We start from the raw sequence: 22,212 nt of genomic DNA, 5'->3' as shown, positions 1-22,212 counted from the left end.
TTTTAGGGAGCCTACATGCTTCAGCGTGGCCGCGACACGGTCCATTCGCATGGAAACATTCTTAAAGATTGGACATATCACGAATCGCGGTGGCAACTTCTCGTAGTCGTGTCATAGTTCACACGTCTCTAATCTGCCGAGAAGTAACGCTACATGTTTATTCCCTGAAAATTTCATTCACTTTCATCATCAATAGTTGAGGTTAAGTTTATTATGCGAGTGGCGCATGACATGAGAGTTGCATGAATGTTGTCAGCTCATGCTCATACATCTCTCCACTATATATCTCAGGTCGCCTAGCGCCAGTTGTAATCGCCTAGCGCCAGCTAGAGGGGAGCATGCGAGCTAATTGAGAAAGAACGAAAGCAACGAAAGTCACTGAAAAGAAGAGGACGATGAGGAGATCGCGCGCTCGGCGATAACTAGTTCGAAGAGCCAACAGCAGGGGAAGCGCAACTCTATGGCCTCGGGTTACGCAGACGCAAGTCGGACGAAAGCGTCGCTCAGCCATTCGTAATCTCTGATATATTGTATCATGCAATCTAGTTCACTAAATAAACTCGTTGAAACGTAATTGTTGTAGATAAAAACAACCAGCAACTGACAATGTGCGTAGAGATTAATAGTTGCGCCCCCTAGAGGAGATTAGCGTTTTCCCGTCAGATCTATTACTCCACGAGTTATAGTGCTCTACCGCAGCGCTATAACAGCGCTATAACGAATAGTAGAGCGCTCTATAGCGCTCTGCTATTCGATTCGTATTCGATTCGCTGCTTTCACTATTCGATTCGTATTCGATTCGCTTTTTAGCTACATTATTCGTATTCGATTCAATAGCAAGAGTGCACTATTCGTATTCGATTCGGTTTGGAAAAAGTACTATTCGCACACCCCTACCCAAAAGCTTCATAGTTACACTACATAGCAAGTTGTGGTGTCATAAACCTGCACAGCTTGCACGCCTAGTCCTAAAAAAACATTTGTGCAGGATGCCGGCCAAGCAGCAGCACTGGGACTTGATGGACTCGTGGAGGCTCTCTGTCAAGCGGCTCGATTGCCTGAGCGACAGGACAAGGGACCTCTTGTGCTCTCAGTGGATCATTGCTTCTTAGTGAAGGGCCAGGGTACAGTGCTCACCGGTACCATTCTGCAGGGCTCAGTCGCTGTCAATGATGTGAGTGCTCACTCTTAATTTTCTTTTTCTCTCAGCATTTGCTGTCAAACGTCTGCACCTTTCTGTGCACAATTCTGTTCACATTTGTAGAATGAAATCATAGGTGTACTTAAGCTCCAAATTTAATGATGTATGACACAATCGCGTTAATGGCTCCCTTTGTGGTTCCTCGTTCGCATACGTGTAGTCTCTGCTCGCCTAATTATCAATCCCTTAATTTGTGCTCTTAACACCTTGCACATGCTTGTTAGCATACAGTCCTAAGCACTACGTTATCCAGCTACTGGTCGTAAGCGAGCACCTAACAAAGATGTAAAGTCCTGCTTTAGCCAAACCGTATGAACGTGCCTGCATGGCCTAGAGATAGCATACCTGACTTTGCATCCAAGAGCCCTGGAAGGTTGATTGATACCTATCCTACCATCCCACCTTATAAGAGCAATCCAAGTTCGCAGCTCCTCTCAACTTTGTGATATTATGTGGTCTCGTTGCGTCACACAACCCATCGAAAAATCAGTGCTCGGCTATGCTACCTGCCAGCTACGACCTGCCAGAGCCATGCCCGTATTTTTTTACTCGCAATGCCACCAACACCGGATTTTCTGCAGGATGTGGCATTTAACACTGTCTTGTTAAAATTCTGAAAAGCTTCGACGTTACGACTGACTGTGTTTCAGCACCGCTGGCGAGGTCCACTGTCTTTGTTGAAGAAAGACATTGCAAACATCAAAAGCGTATCTGTCATGTTTCCTTACCGCAGTAGGCTGCTCATGAAACAACTGATGAAAAGGAAACGCTTACTGTTGTGGCTTAATGGCTATGGTGAACTGATCATGAGCACAAGGCCAGAGGCAGTATCTAAGGCGTGGCAGCTGCATTTTTTGATGGAAGAGAAATTAAAAAAGAAAAAAATTGCAGTTATGTTGAGCTTTTGGTGTGCATTAAAGAACTGCAGGAGATCCATAGTTTTTTTCACTGTATTGTACCTCCGAGCATGGCTTCAACACTAAAATATTAATTCGAAATTACAAGAATTTTTTTTCCAGCTAAACTTTTTGTTATTTTTCATTCTGTCTTAAAGTAGGAAAAGCCCTGAGGTAATGGCACTGGCTTCTTTTAATGGAGAAAACAGGAGGAAAAGGCTTGTTGCTTTGCATTTATGGCACCATTTCTTAATCGAGCACCGCCTCTTACTTGATACTATAATTTGTGCCTTGGCACCATGGGAAAAAACACTTAACCAGCAAGTAAAGAAGGTGGTAATAATTAACATCCAGGGCCTTTTGGTTATAATTCCCTAGTGTATTTCCAGGTTTGTCATAAGCCGACTCTGTCATTGCTGGCCCCTGACGAGTGCAAGATGTTGTGTGTTTTGTGGTAATCTCTACAGTTTGTAGTGATTATGGCTTTTCCAATGCAAATTTTTGTCCAGCTACCAGGTAATGGCACAGGCATTTGACCATTTTGGCTCAGATATCATAAAACATTCGTTTAGGGTGAAGTAATCCCATTAGGTGGGTAATTACGTAAAAAATTGCTTGGTAAATTATAGAATGTTGAATATAGGTACCTAATGACAACCGACTCATCTTGAATACTGGAGGCTCAGGTACATGCAAGTGTGTTCAAGACTGCAGTGTTCCAGTTGAAAATGTATTGAACAGCACTTATGCACGCTCATTGCTTTGTTGTGCAGGTGGTAGAGATTCCATCTTTGAAAGTGACAAAGAAGGTCAAAAGCATCCAAATGTTTCGCAAGCCAGTCAACAGAGCAATACAGGTAAGGGTCAGGGAAGTCATAACGAACGCTCAGCGCCAACTATTATTGTTATTTTATAAATGCGTGTACGTACTGTGTATTTTATAAATGCGTACGTAAACGAATATTGCCCTTTCCCACTTTTGGCTGTGTATGCATGTGTGTTGGCAGCATACAGAAAAATGTGAGTAATTCTCACTGTGCAAAGTGAGATCTCAGACAGGGCTTAAGAAAACAGGAAAGCAGCGTAAAGTTAAAAAGTTGTTACTTTTGTTTTGTAATACACTGATGTCGCTTTGGTGGCAGAAGCAAATGTGTTCAGTTTTAAAGGGGTATAGGCACATTTTTGGATGCATATTTTATTCTTTGCAACGAGGCATGGACATGTTACTATGCATAGACCATGATGTGGTATTAGCCTGTGATCGCTAAATGACTTGTAACCAAATTTCTCTCACCTGTTTCAGTTCCAGTTTGAACAGTCAAGCGACAACTATCATGTCAAAGTTTCATAGAGGTCACTTGAGTGAAAAATATGTGATACAGTTGCTGCTCCTTCACTGTCTGTAATTGGGGTCTCGAGACAGGCTAGCTTTAGCATTTTAGTGAAACCAAATGGTGGAGGAATGATTATATCACTTTTTTTTTTCCATCCCTCACGTGACCTGTGTGAAAGTTCAATGTTATTTTCATTGCTTGGCTCCTGAAATCGAAATCGAGACAAGTGAGAAAAAAAACTCAACTTTAAATTATTAACAGTCGTGGGGGAAAAAACACGCGATCATCCATATACGGTAATGCGTTACGCATCGTTAGCAAGAAAAAAAAAAAAAACATGCAGCCAGAATAATTCACATTTGTACATATTGAGCTCATAACAAAAATGGTTGCTCTGCTGACACCAGAGACTGTAGGAAGGCTTCATTTAGTCTTGTTCAGCGCACTATCTTTTTCATTTGTTTCTTCCCTTAATAACCGGCATTATTTTTAATTCATATTTGTACTTGTTCACATCGAAATCACATGTAGGAATCATTGAAACAAAATTATCAAATGGCAGGCTTGAAGAAACAATATGTTGAAACTTAACTTGAAACACTTTAATGTGAGCAAACTGACTGATGTGGCTTTCTTGTGGCATTCCTAATTTTTGTTCTAGAATGTAACGGCAGCATGTGCCGTAGTTGCTGTAATCCCGTATGTGTATTTATTTGTTATTTTTCTGACCTGCTTTGTCTGACCTAGTGAGTGTGGTTCACCGCATGTAAACAGTACCAGCTTGTTGCTATGCCATTGGATAAAAGGGAAACGCTCACTGTGCTGCCTGCATGCCTCGCCTCTAGGGCAGCAAATATCTGAGAGGACAGCATCGGACGACCGTACGGACTGAAATGTGAGCGTTCAGTGCACCAAACAGGGTGAGGCTCGAGCAAAACGATGACACAGAAAAATGCAAAAGTGCGCACCACTGAACGCTCGCTATTCTCTGTCTGTAACAGTTCGGCATGTGTTTTGTGTGTAGGGTGACCGTGTAGGGGTTTGTGTGGGCCAACTGGAGGCATCGTTGCTTGAGCGAGGCTTGGTGTGCACCCCTGGCCATCTGGGGGCACAGCTGTTCCTGCTGGCACGAGTGCAGCCTGTGCCGCACTTCCGTGGTCCCTGCTCCTCCGGCAGCCGCTTCCACCTTTCAGCCCTGCACGCCACCCTCATGGCCAGGTCTGGACCACCTTTGTAAACTACCCACATTACTACTTGCTGCTGTGCAGTCGGCACAACGAAGGGGCACTTTTTGTGTCAGAAAACTTGATGCCAATTTAGAAAGTGCATTTATTATACCGGGAAAACTTGCACTGCAGTCAAAGTTTTCTCAAATTTTAATGACTGACGTAAAGACTGCATTTATTGTGCCAGTGCATTCATTATGCAAGTGAATATGGTAAGCCTGCATGCGCCACCTGTGCTGTTTTGATCATAGTGCTAAGCATGTCCGTTACTATATGTGATATACATTCATATAATTTTTTTTTGGTTGCTACCAGACTAGAAGTATGGAAAAGTGCACTCTTCTTATTGTGAGGAGAGGCTAGAAGGAATTCAGAAATACATGAGAGTTGCAGTCTACTGGAGGTATGCTACACTTCCCACAGTTCGACTTGAGCAGTGGCGATAAGTAGCAATGCTGCCTTAGTAAAAAAAAAAGAAACATTTTTTTGAAAAAACTTAGAGGATGCTTAAGTATCCTAAAGTGTTGATGCGATAGCATTTTCATATGCAGTGTTGCTAAGTGATAGGTTGAACCAATTAGTATATATATATATCATTACTATTACAAGTTAGTACTAGTACGAAGTAGCAGAACTACTTCAAATTGCTAAGTTCATAATGTAGCTTAGTAAGTAGTGCTGCTTAGTAGTCTTAATTTAACTGTTGGTGTCATGTAATGTGTGGCTGCTGTTTATGTTACGAGGCAGTAGTCATTAGGCCTCTAAGCTATTGCATTGAATTAATACTCCATGTGACATCTATTGACCAATCAGCAATTTCTGTAGCACACGCTGGCTTTTTTGCAGAATGTCTCGAATGCTGTCACATTAAAATCTATTACACTGAGTGGCTTCCTTCCGATGCATCACTTAAGCTGCTGCCACTTCTAGTGTCCATTGTGCAGCTTGGAGGTTTGTACAAGCTGTACAATAGGACCTTGTGGCATGCCAGACGTCTGTGAAATGTGGGATGTGTTAAAAAAAAGTTTTACCTTCCATGCAACTGGACTGTCACTCAGCCTGTGAATGGAGCACAGACCAAAACCTTACACTTGATATCGCAGCTTTTTTTTTTTTTTAGTGAAATGGCAGCTACAAATGCAATGCAGTGGCTTTGATAAGTGTTTGGTTGATTTGTGACAGTGCGTAGAAATCACGTTTGTGGAAGACATTGCCTTGCACTCATAGTTTCCACTCCGTGAGCAAGATATGAGACTGGGTATATAGTATCGCAGGCTGTATATATCCAGGTACTCTGGAAAATTGTGCTTTTTTGGGGGGAAACATGCATCCTATATATAAACTGTGATGCCAAGGCTATCCTTACATCCTGCACATTCTGTAACCACTTTTTGAGCCTCATTATTGTTTATTTCCTTTCCTGCTGGTATAATTGCGGAAGTACATATGGTATTATATTACATAATTTGTCCGCATTTTATTCTTTTCTCATTGCTCGTGAACATCAGTAACAATAGCAAAGAGAACTGAAAGCTTTTAAAAAGTTTCGTTTTTAAGTACCGTCATACTGAACTTAAAAAGAAGCAGCGAAAAGCCATGACCTTTGTCCAGAATTGATGCTTGTTGGGCAAGCAGTTGGTTGTTCGTAACTGCCAAACTGCGCAGGACCAAGATAGGACAAGAAGAAGCTCGCAACATGCCATTATGTGCTCCTTTTCAACCTTGAATGTAAGTGGTCGCAGCGCTCCTTGAGTCATTGCTCAGAATAAAGATTAATGGCAAAGCAATCATGTTCGCGCTTTGCGAAAATCCTTGCCAGCTTACAGGGAGAAGCCACTGCTTCAGAATCATGTAGGTTGAAGTTTGGTGGCCCTGGGTTCGAGCCTAATAGAAGGGCCATGGGGCCAATGCAGGGTGTCCTTCTTGAGCTGTCCTCAGGGTTCAGCCTTGGAAGAGGTGGGGCTGCGCTGGGACTCTGAGCTTCTGAGTGGCCCTGCTGCGGAGAACCAAGAGCAGTGGGCACTACTGGAACTAGACCAGCCAGCTCTCCTGGCTCCAGAAATGCTGCTCATTGGCTCCCGCCTTGACATGGACCCTCAAGGAAAAGCTTGCCGGCTGGCCTTTCACGGCCGTATCCAGCGCTGCTACACAGACCGGCCAGCACTTGTAGGCTTGCCCATCTTTAAGGTAAGTGCAAGCAACAGCACAATCGTTACGTTCTGCTGTATTCGGTGCGCCATTCCACATGTCTGTTACATGTAGAAGTGGTGTCGTGGCACGTCTTTGAAGCAGCTCTGTAGTTTGGTTATTTAGAGCCAAAGTAGCTGTGCTTCTGTGGCAGAAGAGAGAAGCAAGCAAAGGAGTGTGAAGGCAGAATCGTGACACTCACATCTAGCTACCATCTAAATGCAAGACGTGCCTTAGTGCGCAACATAGCTTTTACGGCATTGCTGAAATCCAATATTGTGAAGCTCTCGGGCTGCATTGAGCTTTGCAATTTTCAGGGCTTCATATTGTGAAGAATACAGTACTCTATAAGGCAGATGAAAAATTGATTTCATGAAAAAGTATGATTCTTAAATGCTATTTTTCATCGCTAGCACTGCACACTTCTCTTACGTTACTAGGGATTTTAGTGCCTCCTGCCCCCAAGACCTAGCAAAAACTACCTCAAAGACCCCAGCTCCGGATGTTTTACAAGGCTGCCGTATTCTAGTGAAACTCATATACGGCAGGTTTTTTTTTTGCTCCCATTTATTTCACCACTGAAAGTGATGCCGAGTGGAATTCTTCACTCTGTGTCCTGAATTTCTTGACTTGTCTCGGCTTTTTTGGGGGGATAGCTGTGTCTGGGACTTGTTTTGTGCTTCTCTGCACGTGAAGTCAATGTCTGTGCTATTTTTTTTTCACACATTTTTATGGAAGACTTCCAAAAATTGTAGTAACAAAGGCATTAAAGTCAGCGAGCCATGATTGGAGATTCACATTTTGTATATAGAAAAAAAACCAAGCCAGGCTTCACATGTGGTCCATAGCACTTTTCTGCAATGTTTTATCTTGTGCTAAACTAGGCAGAGTAAGGAATACTGCGTCACTGCACCAGTCACTGTGCTGTGCTTAATTGGATGATCACAGAAGGCAGTGAGGATTGCTTCTTCAGCTGAAAATTCTTACATAGTCAGTAGAGTGAAGTCGTTTTGAAGTGGTATCCTTCACACTCACACTGATATAGCCGGTCTGTAGCTTAAAGCAAGAAGACATTAAAATGTTGGCAGATGTCCTTGCACAGTGAAAGTAGAAATTTTTTAGCGTAATTGCTTGGGCATGAAAATGCATACCTGAAACCACAGATCGTCTAGACCTAATCAAAAGGTGCACTTAGTGTGATGTAAGTTGCCAAAGAAGGAGGTCAAGGTCATTTCTGCATTTCATCAAGCTTGACTGAGGTGCAGTGTTGCGAACCATGAATAAACATTACTTGTTGGTATAGTTATCAAACAGTATATGTTAGTGTTGTCTTTATTTCTGTTATTTTATTCTCGTCGGTGAAGCATGGCCCTGTGGGCAGTTTATTAAAGAAGAGCAAAAGAAATACATATTGCTTCATATTACCAGGAGGTCTTGTTTGCTTTTGCTTCTCATTATAACCATAGGTGCACAGCTAAGCAGCCATGCCTAGGTAAAATAAGGGGCTCATTATAACATGTATATTAAGGAAGCCAACAGTAAACGAAATCAACCACGGAAAGCGTTGGGAATGTTTTTGTAATATATATATATATATGCACACACGCGCACACATGGCACATTACGGAGCTGATCAATAGAAAATAACTAGCGTAATTATGTTATAGCTGGAATAATAATTAATTAGAAATTAGAAGAGGCCCCCATATGTTGCATAGGTGCTCTGCCATCTGAGCTATAGTAGTGGCTGTCCAATCTTCTACTCTAGAGGGTATTTGAGTTGCATGTAAGGTAACCTTGGAAGTGTTCACGAGTGTCAGCCTCGTCCATAGCGGCGAACATAGAGCGTCCCATATTGATATGACTTCGCATCATCCAAGACTGAGAAAAGTAAAAAGTCAGCAGCAATACACAAAGGCTGAAAGAAAAATTTGGAGACACTTAAGCTTCACCTTTAAAAGTATGATGTGAAGGCGTTAATGGCTCCCGTCTGCAGTTTATTTTGCAAATCCTTGTTTACGTACGTACACTTTGTTTATTCATTTAATCACCCATCTCTCAGTCTGCTTTTCATCTGTTATATCATATGTACCCATCAGCATACAGCGGTAAACAACTACGTTGTGCAAAACGCCACCCAACATTGATATTAATATCCCACTTTAATTAAGTCCTATTAATGTGCTGGCATGGCCTAGGGGTGGCGTGTGTGGTTAGGGGTGTCTGGATCAAGATCCAAGCAAGGGTCCCGGTGGGTTCGATCCTCATCTCACCCATCTTTCATCTCAAAGGAGCTACTCAAGTTGGCATCTTCTGCCAACTTGGCCAAGTCATGTGGTCTTGTGAGGTTCCACCCCATCATCCGTTCAGTGCCTGGTCATATCAACTCCCAACTGCCACCTGGCAGGAGCATGCCTGTGATCTTTTGCTCATAACACCGACACCAGGTTTTCTGGAGCCTTTAATTAAACAGTACTATGTTAAAGAGGAAAACTCCTGACCTCACACCACAAGTCACACTCGGTCTAGCCACTCAGCTCCAAGGCTATGCAACCTGCCTGATGAGACTACTTTTCAGAAATTCTACCATTTTTCTCGGTTTCAAAAGTAATATAAAATAGTAGCTTTGCAAATAATATTGTCACGTCCTAGCTTAAGGACAGGACGACAACAGTGATCACAGGTCAGAAGGGCAGCAGCGGGAACCAGCACGATGGCAGGAAGCCCTAGAAATGCCGAGATGACCGCCCGCACCAGCATCTTCTTTGTTCAAAAATGCTTGCGCTTCCTCTTCTTTGGCTACTCTGCCTCCCTTCAAAAGAAGTATCATCCCGATGCTAAGCCTAAACTGAATTAACCAGCGTGCAGAAGTACACACAGTCGCATAACGTCTTGCTAGCAAATGAACAATGTAGTGCAGAGAAACAAGGAAGGGTTCTCAGTGACCACTGGTTATATGCTGCACTACGTGCACAGTGTCAGGATGCAAGGAACGGCACAACAACGGTTGCGTTATACAGGGCAGCACCTCATAATTAAGTTCACCAACACGGCAAACAACTGTGTACAGCTCGAAATACTGCTTCATGAGTTTTTCTGGAAGACCTCGACAGTGAATCGGTGTCCACACCCAGACTTTGTCTCCACGATGGAAATAGACATCGCTTCTCTGGAGGCTGTAGTGACGAGCATCGGTACGCTGTTGCTCCCATATGCGGAGTCTGGCTGATTGCCGAGCCTCCTCTGCGCGTTCACATACTAGCCAGGCTACATCATCAGCTACATCGTCTGGTGGTGCGTGAGGCAGCATAGTATCAAGCATGGTGGTGAATTGCCTTTCATGCACTAGTTAAAATGGGTGTATACGGGTTGTCTCTTAGATTGAGGTATTGTAAGCGAACATGACATAGGGCAGTACCTCGTCCCAGTTCCGATGGTCGACGTCCAACGTAAATGGCGATCATATCAGCTATAGTTCTGTTGAGCCTCTCTGTTAGTCCATTGGTTTGCACAGCGGTGGCTGACGCAGCTTAGACGCAAGATCTCCTGAGTGAGTTGCGCCACAAGTGTGGCACTACGGTCAGTAATCAGCACTGCTGGGGCACCATGCTAGAGAAAATACTCTATAAAAAATTTGGCTGCCTCAGCAGCCATCCCTGATGGAAGTGCACGTAGCGCATTAGATAATCCATTGCCATGATAATGATGTACGTGTTGCCTGATTGTGATCTCGGAAATGGACCCAGAAAATCCATTCCAATGGTATGAAACAGAACACTCGGTGGTTCAATTGGCTGGAGAAGACTCGCTGGTCGCGTAGGTGCTTTTTACTTTTGGCACTCGCGACAGGTTCTTGTTTTGACTCTCATACTTGGCAAGGTTTGGCCAGTAATATTTTTCACGAATACGCGAAAGCATTTGGCTGTATCCATATGACCAGCTGTAGGATCGTCATGGCAAGTTTCAGTGACCTCGCTGCGCAGGTCTTCTGGCACTACAAGAAGCCACGACCTGTGGCTGCTGTCGAAATTCTTCTCATACAAGATACCATTCTGAAACTTGAATGCAGGTAGAATACGCAGGAAAACCCAAGGTACTGCATCTTCATTTGCTGCAAGATGTGCCTTCAGTTGACGAAGCTGTGCATCATGTCATTGCCGATCTGCCATATCGTCAGTATTCAAGGCCTTAAGGAAGCTGTCTGCCTCATCATCTGTGCCTCCTGGCGACGGTTCCGCGAGAGCTCGAGACAACAGTCAGCATCATGGTGTTTGCGGCCAGATTTATGCATGATCATGACTTCGTACTCCGTTAGCCGAAGGCTCCATCTTGCAAGCTGGCCCACAGGATCCTTAAGATTGGCCAGCCAGCACAGCGAATGGTGGTCGGTGACCTCACAAAACTGGCTACCGTACAGATAGGGCTAGAACTTGGTTATGGCCCAGATGACGGCGAGGCACTCTTTTTCTGTTAAGTAATTGCCTTCTGCCTTGGAAAGAGTTCGGCTAGCATACGCAGTTACCCGCTCAGCGCCATCCTGGAATTGTACGAGCACTGCCCCTAGTTCTTTGTTGCTGGCGTCCGCGTGGAGTTCAGTGTCGGCATCTTGATCGAAATGGCCTAATATAGTTAGTGATAAAAGGGGCTTGCTTTAGTCGGCTGAATGCTGACTCTTGCTTCTCATTCCACACTAAGTCGACGATTTCTTTCATAAGATGGATAAGTGGCGCTGTGATCTAGGCGAAGTTGTGAACAAAATGTCTGAAGTAGGCGCAGAGACCAAGAAAGCTTCTGACAGTTTTCTTGTCAGACGGTGCTGGAAAGGATGCTACGGCCGCTGCTTTCTCAGGTTCTGGTTTCACGCCTATGTGGCTGACGATATAACCAAGAAACTTCAAATCACCATATGTGAACCGACATTTTGAAGGTTTGAGTATGAGTCCAGCGTTTCGTATAGCATGAAGAACTGCTTCAAGGTGCGCAAGATGGTCAGCGAATTCGTTTGAAAAAATAACATCATCATCCAGATAAACGAGACACGTCTGCCACTTGAGTTCGGCGAGCACAGTGCCCATGGCGTGTTGAAATCTTGCGGGCACTGTACATAAGCAAAATAGCATCACCTTGAGCCAACATTCTTAGACATAGACAGTTGGAAAACTGTTGGTGCACCACGCTGCGAAGTGGGCCCAAACAATTGCTGGTCCGGTGTGAGTTGATCGCAAAGCGACCGCAGCGCCCCTCTCCCCCACCGCGGTAGATGGGCGAGTCCATTGAGCTAATACACAGGCGGAAATTTTAAAATACTACTAATCCTCTTCTTTCAGCCATGCAACAGCAAATAAAATTGAGTTTGCATTTTTAACACACTTTTGTACGCATATGAAAGCCACCACATCTACTGAGGCGTCTGATGCTAGGAGGTTGCAGACACGGCTCAAGCGTGTCGTCTGCTACCTGCCTGCTTGAGGTACGTCTGCAAACGCGGTGGTGTTTCATTCATACAAATATGTATTTAAAAAACGCAAACGCAATTTTATTTTTTGTTGCATTGCTGAAAGAAGAGGGTTAGTAGTATTTTAATTTTTCCGCCTGTGTATTAGCTCAATGGCCTCACCCATCTACCGCAGAAGGGGAGAGGAGCGCTGTGGTCGCTTTGCTATCAATTCACGCTAGATCGGCGATCGTTTTGGTTCACATGCTCGGCATCGACTTTAAGCCCAACTGGGGGTGGCTGTGCGAAGCCTTGGCAATGAAGAACGTGCCTGGAGGGTCAACTTATTCTGCCCTATATCAATGACTGCGCCATATTCACGAAGAAAGTCCATTCCGAGAATAACGTCCTTGGAGCAATGCTCTAAGATCACAAATTTGGCGGGCTCCTCACCTCGTGAATTTCGACACGGGCGGTGCATTTTCCAACAGGAATTAGACCGTTATAACGCTGACATTTCTAGAGGCCACAAAACTGTTTTCGTTTCCGAGTGTGTCATTCTTGGTGTCAGATGCTAACTTACGCGGAGGCTCTTTCTTTTGGCCGAATTCGGCAATGCCATCTCCAGGCATCGCTGTACTCAGTTTTCCGCGCTTCTCGTGCTTCTTTTTCGACTACAATATTGCATGCCTTAGAAATGTCGGCGCTTTTATTTCACTGTGAGGTGTTTTACATCAGATAGCGTCGAACATACCAGCAGAGCATGGGGGTCGCTTATTTTTGTCAAGTCTGCGTCATAAACCATGCAGAAAGAAAAAAGGACTTATAAAATAATTTCTTCTCTTTGTAGCTTGAAAAGGCTGCCCGTCGTTTTCTCTCTCTTTTGCTTTATTTCCCTCTCTACCTGTGCTGAAATCACTAGATACCCCTCTTCAATGCAGGCATGCTTCAAAATTAAGCACTGTTTATCTGAAGAGTTATGTAATGTCAAGGATCAGTTTACTTAATTTTATCCATGACACATTCTTTGTTTGCTCAAAAGCTTGTCGCTGAAATAAACTCTTCGCCATCTCTGGCACCAAAGAACACAGCATAACACATTGAAACTTGCCTTTTTAGGTGAGAGCAATCCTTACCATTTGATAGGCAGCATCTCCAAACTCTAACACTCAAGTAATGCCCACTTCCAAGGCATGGGGAAACACGGCAGTTATGCAGCATGCAACAGTCATCATAGAGAATGGGTAAAAAGTCGTAAACATGTGTGATATAGCTGAAATTTGTAATGTAAAATCCTTTCGGAAACTCAAGCAACACTTACTAGACAAACGAGGAAACCTGTATTTGAAGTTTTAGCGCCATTTCGAAGCTACTCACACTACCCTGAAGGCTGCAATAAATCAAGTACTGGTGAGATTGACTTCCTCACACAGCACTGCCAGCTAGGGTGGCTTCCCTACATCACAATAGTGTCTTGTGGAAACTGGTATATCAGTGTGAGAGCTATCCTTGTTTTCAACACCCCTGCAACAGCTGACATGAGCACAGGATGGTTGCTATATAAAGCTACAACTGTCCCTACTGCTACTTCTGGGGTACCATCAAAACAGGTGCAAGAGGTTCGAATGCATGCTGGCTAACAAGCCTCCACACTGCTCTGTATATTAATGCAAACTTTGACACAAACCTTAACAGAATCGATGGCACGAATCCTTGCCACGCCACCACTAATCACTCATCTGAGCAGGCACTGCACTTGGCGCTAGGGAGTTAGGCATGTCTGTTTAATGGCTATCTACATATGATGTGTAGAGTAAAACTGCATGCCTTTGTTAGAAAACGCTAGGAAGAGTTCCACATAGCCAGTACAATAATTCGTGATATTGTTGTCATTATCTTGAGGTTCGGCTTGTAAAGCCAGAGCCAGAAGACCGTAGGAATTAAGAGACTGTATTTGAGTATGACATGGAGGTAGTATAGCAACACAAGCAGCTAGCAGTGTGTTTCACCTACAGGCAGTGGGGGCGGTATCAATGGCAGCTTCACTGCTAGCAGTGTAGTAGTAGCGTGTGTTATGTTGTTTTTTGCAGTACACTAAAAGATTAAAAATCAGCATTCAGCTGTGCACAACATCATAACTAATTGCAAGAGCAAGGGAGCAAGCTGCCTATAGTTTATTTATATAGTACTTACGTTACAGTAATTTTTATGTACTACCGGTCATATTCACGACGTAGCAACTTCCAACAATACGACCTGCCTGCCAGCAAAGCGACAAAGTTTTAACACTGCATGTTTTTGAAGCATCGATTCTGGACTTAGTTCTTATGCTCATTTAAAAATTTATAAATTCCTGATAAAACTGCCAGTTAGCATCTTTTTGCCGCCAAATGCTGGGTCTGTTGGAATATAGCCATAATTTTTTTTACACTCATCTCCAATTGTAGGTTGATCTTGTTTGTAAAGTGCAGCTGGCATGGAGTTCACTATAAACCAGAGTGCATGTAATATACAGGTGCTAAAACATGCACCAGATGTTTTACGACTTTTGAATTAAGGTGCATATACAGCACCATGCATGCTCTCTATTGCCCGTAGCTTTCCCACTGCACTGCTTGCCCTAATTTCACTGACACTACTTGTGAAGTGGCACTTTTTCAAGTGGAAATGCCACCCACTGGCTTTGTGCGTGCTTGTGGCACATTTTGCAATAGCCCTTGGTACCATTTGATGGGAAATAGCTACTAGTGCATTCGCGGCCCAAGAGGCAGGCATATCTTGCTGCTACAAAAATTTAATTGTACCTCTCTTTCCTTTTAGTGTGTGCGAAATGCTTGGCGAGCCTCAATGTGCAGCATTCACATTTTTCCTGTACACCTTACTATCATCGAAAGCATACAGCTCTAAAGAACTGTAAACTTCATGCTGGCACAACTGTTTTATAAGTTTTTAACACTATCCTTTCTTGCCATTCCCTTAGTTCCAGTCTTGAATATGCACATCCTAACATGAGTAAAGCTGTTCTCAAATTTTTTTTTTTCTTTTTTTTCACCAGGCCAAGTTGTTGCACTCATTCATTCTGTGCCACTTGAGCCTTCCTTTTTGGAGAAAATCTTCACCGGCACCTTGATGTCTATATTCAAAAAGCACAAAAATTCATGTCGCCAGGAAGGACAGTGATAAAGCAAAGTTTTGTGAAAAAGAAAAAAAAAAAAAAGAATGGTTTGTCTGCACTATAGCCTGCAGTCTACTATCAATTTCATGCTCTTATGTTCCTCATGCAGCTGAGACAGTTAAGCTGCAAAGTCAAATACAGAGGCTACATTGTTATGGTTTGTAAACGCAATGTTACAGTGGCACACTGATCATCTTAAATACCCGACTGTTTCATTTGGGATGCGCTTCTCTCAAGCCACAGCAAAACTTCTACAGACGATTACCCATCTGAAAATGGCTTTTATTCTAAGCCATTTCGAGGAACATTGAAGCACTGCAGTGCTCGCTCTCTACATAAGACACCAGGCAGAGCCCATGCCTTAAGCTACATGACACCACGTGCACCATCAGCCAGCATTTTATCTGGCCTGCATCTATCATTGTGGTTCTCATCTTCTTCTTCACATTTAAGTTACAAGGTGCTTTAAAAACAAGGCCTGCTTTCTTCACACTGATCACCCTGTTCTCTGAAATGGGTGGTGCACAGTAACCTTCAGCGCTGACTTGGTAAGCCAGAGCCATTGCTGCTCACAAATTCCTCCTCATTGTGTCCTAATGTCAATAATTGGTACTTCAGACCCTGAATTGACAAATTTCTACCGCAGGAACATTTATGCAGTTCCTCTTCATGTAGATTGTTGTCTACATAAACAATGCAGAGGCAGATTAACCTTTCGAGTGCCACATATTTTGGGAGGAGCCACCACCCGCATGCATGTTTTTTTTTTTCCCTCTTAGTTTCAAGGAATGCATTTTGTGCAAGGAGCACAATAGCAAGGTTTATAGAAAACGATGGACAATGTAGGGCATGTTTCTGACCACAACACAAACTCGAATCTATTTGCTGTCCAATGCAGAGCAGTCTCTCCATGAATGTTTTATTTTTTGCAAGCTTTTTGGCTGGATGGAGATTGTTGTCACTTTTGTCACTAGCAAAACAGCATCAGTGACCCAATTCTTCTTATCTTCACAGTTGACTTTTCTCCTTTCCAGTTCTGGCTTCACCAGCTAAACGTGGCTATGCTGCAACATTTAGATGTGAGACTACATGAAGCACACAAAAACTGCATCAAAATCACTGCTGAATCATTTCTGTTCATTCCAAACCTTACACCAGCCTGCTGCAGGAGGTGGAATGAAAGAAATGGTTATTATATTACAGCTTTTGCATGCTTCGTTTTGTCTCAACCCTACCTGTCACACTTTAACCACTATTTGGCTGTCAAAGCTGAAACTACATTGGAGGAGCAGTCTTGTGGAATCACTTCTGTGCACAGGCAAATTTTAACATTATGGTATGTATCGCACGATGATATATGGGGATTTACGTCCAAAGCAACATCGGTCATGAGGGTGCCATAGTGGAGGGCTACAGTAATTTCGACCGCTGGGGTCCTTTAACATGCAGTGACATTGCACAGCGTGTGGGTGCCCTGCGTTTCTTGTCCATCGAAATGCGGCTGCTGTGGCCGGGATCAAACCTGCATCCACGAGGTCAGCATTCGAGCATCATAACCAATAAATCACTTTGCAGGGCACGCAAAATTAACAGCAAACAGGCATAAAAGAAAAGAAAGACATTGCAGTCTACAAATACAGAGGTGAGCTCTTTTCTACAGCTGCGGAGGGAAGAAAGCTACATTTTTTTTTTTTTTTTGCAAGCGCCGAGTTTCGGAGCCGATACTTGTGCTAGAGCTCAGCCGGATAGACAGAAATCATACTGTCACAAGCACCTGGTCCCTAGCAAAACAGCTGCATTAAAATTTCATCGCTTGGTCCGCAGCCCACCGTTCGTAGGCTCTGCACAAGTGTGCTTGCCTCTGTACACTGTACTAAAGGAACAAATAAAGAAATTGTCAGAATGGGAAACCGACCGCGGGTACAGTTGCAAACGCAAAAACGCGACTTTTGTCCAATTAGCGTTTCAGGATGCCGCATAGATAAGAGTAAGTGCAGCTTTCTAATTTTTTTTTTTTTTTATTGCTGTTATACCGGAATTAGTACTACGATTTCTCCAGAGCAGCTTCTTGCCTTTCGATTTACGGTAGATCGTAGCATTTGATCTCCGCTTTCACCCGTCTTGTGTGCGCAACGAGCACCCACTAACCGATAGTCTGCGGAAGAGGGCAAGGCTGTCAACTTTGCGCACAGATACGGCGCGCGAGCTCTGCCACTCCAGTCCGGCGAAGCAGCGCGCAGCGGCGCGGCAGTATAGATTGGTGGTGACGATAAGCGCGAACGGTCGCTTTGCTGGCGCATTCAAGGCCGCGGTTCAAGAGAAGAAAAACAATAAAGCAGTTTGGCTCGTTCGAGTCGGCGCCCTTCTTCCACGCCCTCCTCTGCATCGCGTTTCTAATCTTTGCGCAGGGACTCGCGAGCAGGATTTCTCCGCGACGCCAGCCAAACACTTGTGGACCCCACGCCTGTTGCGAGACCGGTCGTTGCACCGCAGGCTCTCGCGACAACTGAAAATCGTCGAGTAGAGCGGCAGCCTCGCTGTCAACACATGCCCCGAAGATATCAAGGCGAAAGCCTTCTATGCTTATGAAACGAAATCCCGTGCGCGAGATCGGTCATATTCCGCGAGGTTCTGCGAGATGTGTTTTTGTCTAGCGTCCCTGCCATCTGCAATCCCACACTTGAACACGCACCAAGGAACGCCACGCGACAGGAGCGATGGTGTTCCGTCCAAACTCACACTTGCCGGAGAAAGTGACAGATACTGCGCCTTTCCTTGCCTGTAAATCAATTATAATTATATGTAGCACTGCAACAAACGCCAATAATTAAGAGGCGAATGATAGGAGAGGAAGGGTAGGCGTTCGCCATTCTCTTCATCGGCCCCTGTTTTGTCGTGCGGCGGCCTGCACCTAACCCACCGCATTGCATGCTGGGGGGACCAGGTAGTTAAAGGCAGTGGGTTACGATCGTCCCTGCAAACTTCGCAGCCTGCAAGGCGCTGAAAATTCAAGTCAACGCCCGTTCGCGCTCCTTGCGAACCACCTCATCCTCTACGCTGATACGCACTGCATTTTACTGTTCCATCATTCTGGAGCCGTATGACGCTCGATCACACCAGAAAAACTGTCCCAAACCTGTCAATTAACCCCTGCTCACAGGTCCGCCGGTCAGAATCCGTGACAGTTTTTTTTTTTTTTTTTTTTTTTCCGGCGCGTAATTCGGTTCATGATTTACTACCAAAGTCTCGTCGTCTGCTAGGTGCACTCGCTCATTTACAGTGCGCCCTTCGTTTTGGTACTAAAACACACACACGCCGTAGTTCTCTTCGCCTGGTCCATATATGTACCTGTATGATATGGGTATCATGTGCCCTTCGTTTTTCGTTCATTTATACCTACTGGCACACACTAGGCGGAAAGCTGCACTGACGTTTCCGTGCCCCCTTCACGGGTACCGCGACCTACAGGTCAACGCCGACCAGCAAACGGAAACCCCGCCGTAAATACGCAGAAAGCGAGAAGCAACGTGCCTGGCAAGGCAGGGCTATGATTTGGCATACTTCTAGCCTCTCCGAGGAACTGGCGAAGGGGAAATTCACTTAACCTGCGAGGGCACGTCGTCCGTCGTGCCAGAGAAACAGACTCGTGAAGGCACCGAAGAAAGAAGCGTGGCGAACGCTTGATTTCGATGGCTACAATTCTGCTGTTGAGTCTGCAAACATTTCCGGAAACTTCAGGTGGCAAATGTTTTCTTGTGAAATAGGTTATAGGTTTTTGTTTCAGAAATAAGTTCTCTAAAAAAAGCATTTTGTGCAAGTTGTAAATGGTGGGTTGGACTTATTCACGCCTTTCTGCATGTCGGTGAACTATACACTGATGGCAACCAACATTGGGTATAAAATGGTGAGTCTAGGAAGGGCCCAGTCACCTGACATAAGTCTACCTTAATATGTCGCTGCTGTGCTAAAAGCCTCCAATGTCTCGTGCAATTCAAGTGCTGGTAAATGCCATGCAACAGCTGGGTGGGTACTTGCTTGGTACCTTACCTTGTTACCTTAGCAAGTACCTTGGTCAAGGTACTTGCTGCTTTCCAAATCATGTTCCAAAAACAGCGATGCTCAGCATACCTCTTCGAAGTTATTCTGTGTTTGCGTTTAGAAGTGCTGCAGTGTGCTCAAGAATTCAACACCCCTTAAGGCAACACAGACCAAGCCGCACAGAGAACTCCGCTTGATGAACTGAAGACCATTGTGTACACCAGACGACCCAGCAACAGACATGCATTTTAGTGTCTGCCACAAAAGTTGACTACAAACATTTACCAGGCAGTATACACCAGCTGCTGCCAAACCTCAGCTGCCAGTCTTCACTTCCTATGGAAATGAAATGGGCTTCAAACATAGTCTAAGCATCCATTGCAGGCAGCTTAAGTCAAGGTTAATTCATCATCAGTTTTCATGTGCTGTACTACTAGTATTGCATAGTCTGGAGGCTTGTGTTCATAGCCATGGGGCAAAAAATCTGTTTTATGAATTGGTAGCTAGAAAGTGTCCATATTTGTATTGCAGAATAAATGCAGACTTTTAGTAAGGAAGAAATGAAATTACGTCTTCAGAATTGAGGGTATAGCTGTGCGTAGAAAACTACCTGTTATGCATAAACTTTGAGAGTTCCATATTGTGAACTGCTGTACAGTAACGGTATAGACAGTGCTTTTTCGGAGCATGCTTTCATCAGTATTCACAGCACAGTTATACATAGCACCTGTGAATAATGATTAAACTGCACACCAACTATGTATAGCATGTAGTCTTCAGGCTTTCTGTGGTTATGCAGCCAAGGCTACGGGGCGGGCTTTCTTGTTTCTATGCTATAAAGTAGTTCTGGCATATCTGGCCTCAATTACGGTTTTAGTTTCAGTTCTGCCTTTACGTTTCTGAGCTGCCAGCTACGCATAAACGTGTTCCTCATCGGCCCTAAATGGTGTAAACACAAATTCATCACTAATCAATAGCCCACACGAAATGCATTGTTAAAACAAGCATGTTACGAAAGCACACAGAAACCGGCAGCGAGACTCTGCCCATGTGCACTTCATGGGATTCCCAACAGGCGGCACATCCATTGGCATGAGCATAATAGATTATACCAACATTGTAGTGCTCTATACCAACATTATACTGGTCAGTATTGTAGTACAATCTTGATGTAATAATAAAGTTAATAATTCTGCAATAACAAATATTGCAGAGCAGGATTTGCAAAATTTCTAGAGGGACTATTTTCTGCTGTGCAGTGAACTGGTGAATTTTGGCTCCACAGCTTTTGTTGCATAGCCACAGAACGTTGTCACCAAATATAGTATTTCCTGGCTCCTCACTGCAAGTTTGGTGTCCTTACATGCAGGAGAAGAGTCGCAAAGGCGTTGTGGACCGTGTTCTGAGCGAGGATGAACTGGTGGTACGTTCATTGTTCTCCAAGGGGTCTGACCTGGCCGCCTTTCATGGTCTCTGGGTGAAACTGGCCACTGGAGACTGGGGCACCCTGGCCGGCCCGTTTGGTCAAGGTGGCAAAGTGCGTGTACGCCTCCAGGGTCAGTTTCTCGCTTCTTTTGCCTAGCTCAAACAATGTCAAGTTACTTTGCATGCACAGCTTTGTTTATGAGTGAAGAGCAAGAGCAGTGGGTAAAATAAGTACCAGCCATCAGTGGTTTGCATTGAAATATATACTTAACTGGCATTGTTTTTATTTGCCAAGCACGTATTATATTTATGTACACAAAATTGACATTTAAGTCCTGCCTGCTGGCAGCCTTGTAAAGTAGCCCACAAGCTTCATGCCAGTGGAGATTCACATGCTTAAGCTAGCTACCATAGGCAGACGCTTTTCAGCAGTTTGCATGATTTGCAGGCAACCCGTCTGCTGACCTTCACGCTCTACTGCCTAAGGAGCGTGGAAAGCGGCCGTCTCTCCCTGCAGACCAGAAGCCCATCGAAGTGGCCCTGCAATTTAGGAAGTACCTGTTCGACGCCAGCAGCAAGATGGTGCAGCCGAAAGTGCCACCTGGGCTCTACCGGCCAAAATGACTGTCGGGAAGCCTTTGTAAATAAATCTGTCTCAGTGACAGTCCGTGTGTATATCACTAGGTGGAAGGCACTTTTTCCATACGCCATGGCTGCATGAGTACGCCAGAGGTGATTAGCTGTCCCAACACTCACTTTTGCTAAAGCACGAATCTACTCTTGAACACACACTGGCAGCCTATCAGGCATCACATGCACACTCACAGTTCAGATCTTAGACTGAGATGTCTTCAAAAGTCTGTCCATGCAGTGGTGGCATCCTGAGGGTGCAAAAAGGGGGAAAAAAAGAACTGAAGGCCAGAGGTAGTGCCACTCATAGCACTTGAAAGCAATAAAGTGCTTTCAGTTTGGTGTAGTGCATGAAACTGTTCCACTTCAAGCAGCTCCTCCAGCGACAGTTTTCGTCCAACCCATCTAGTGGCATACTCTTGTTCCAAATCAGTGTCAGTCGGACACAGGTAGCAACCGTGCAGGCATGACAAGGCGGCTGAGGCAGTGATGGGCCAGGCCTGAGGCAAGCAGCACAGAAATGGCAATCCACCCATTGTAGCGCATAATGATAAGCATCACCAAGAAGCCGAGGGTCAACTGTAGTGCGTGAAGCAAAGTCTGTAGCAGCCGGAATTTCAGCCGTCCCCAGCGTTCAGCATCCATATGGCCGTAAAGGAGGTTCAC

At 44.5% G+C, this 22,212-nt stretch overlaps 2 protein-coding genes across 3 annotated transcripts in view; one reads left to right on the top strand and one right to left on the bottom strand.

The window, feature by feature from the left end:
* eEFSec (eukaryotic translation elongation factor, selenocysteine-specific) overlaps window positions 1-21,540 on the top strand; it is a 27,472-nt gene extending 5,932 nt beyond the window's left edge. The window contains exons 4-9 of the mRNA XM_084587889.1: window positions 989-1,174; window positions 2,871-2,954; window positions 4,456-4,649; window positions 6,571-6,844; window positions 20,861-21,047; window positions 21,365-21,540. Of these exons, the coding sequence (XP_084444015.1) occupies window positions 989-1,174; window positions 2,871-2,954; window positions 4,456-4,649; window positions 6,571-6,844; window positions 20,861-21,047; window positions 21,365-21,540 (1,101 nt within the window). The remainder of the gene's footprint in view (window positions 1-988; window positions 1,175-2,870; window positions 2,955-4,455; window positions 4,650-6,570; window positions 6,845-20,860; window positions 21,048-21,364) is intronic.
* The window catches only part of LOC146201998 (high affinity copper uptake protein 1-like), a 46,392-nt gene continuing 45,358 nt past the window's right edge, over window positions 21,179-22,212 (bottom strand). For both annotated transcript variants that reach the window (XM_084587891.1, XM_084587890.1), the window contains exon 4: window positions 21,179-22,212. In XM_084587891.1, the coding sequence (XP_084444017.1) occupies window positions 21,982-22,212 (231 nt within the window). In that variant the 3' untranslated portion in view covers window positions 21,179-21,981.

The sequence above is a fragment of the Amblyomma maculatum genome, chromosome 1 (genome assembly GCF_055883805.1).
Source record: "Amblyomma maculatum isolate TAMU_Amacu chromosome 1, ASM5588380v1, whole genome shotgun sequence".
Lineage (NCBI taxonomy): Eukaryota > Metazoa > Arthropoda > Arachnida > Ixodida > Ixodidae > Amblyomma > Amblyomma maculatum.
Note: the sequence above shows the minus strand (reverse complement) of the source record. Positions and strands in the feature narration are given on the sequence as shown.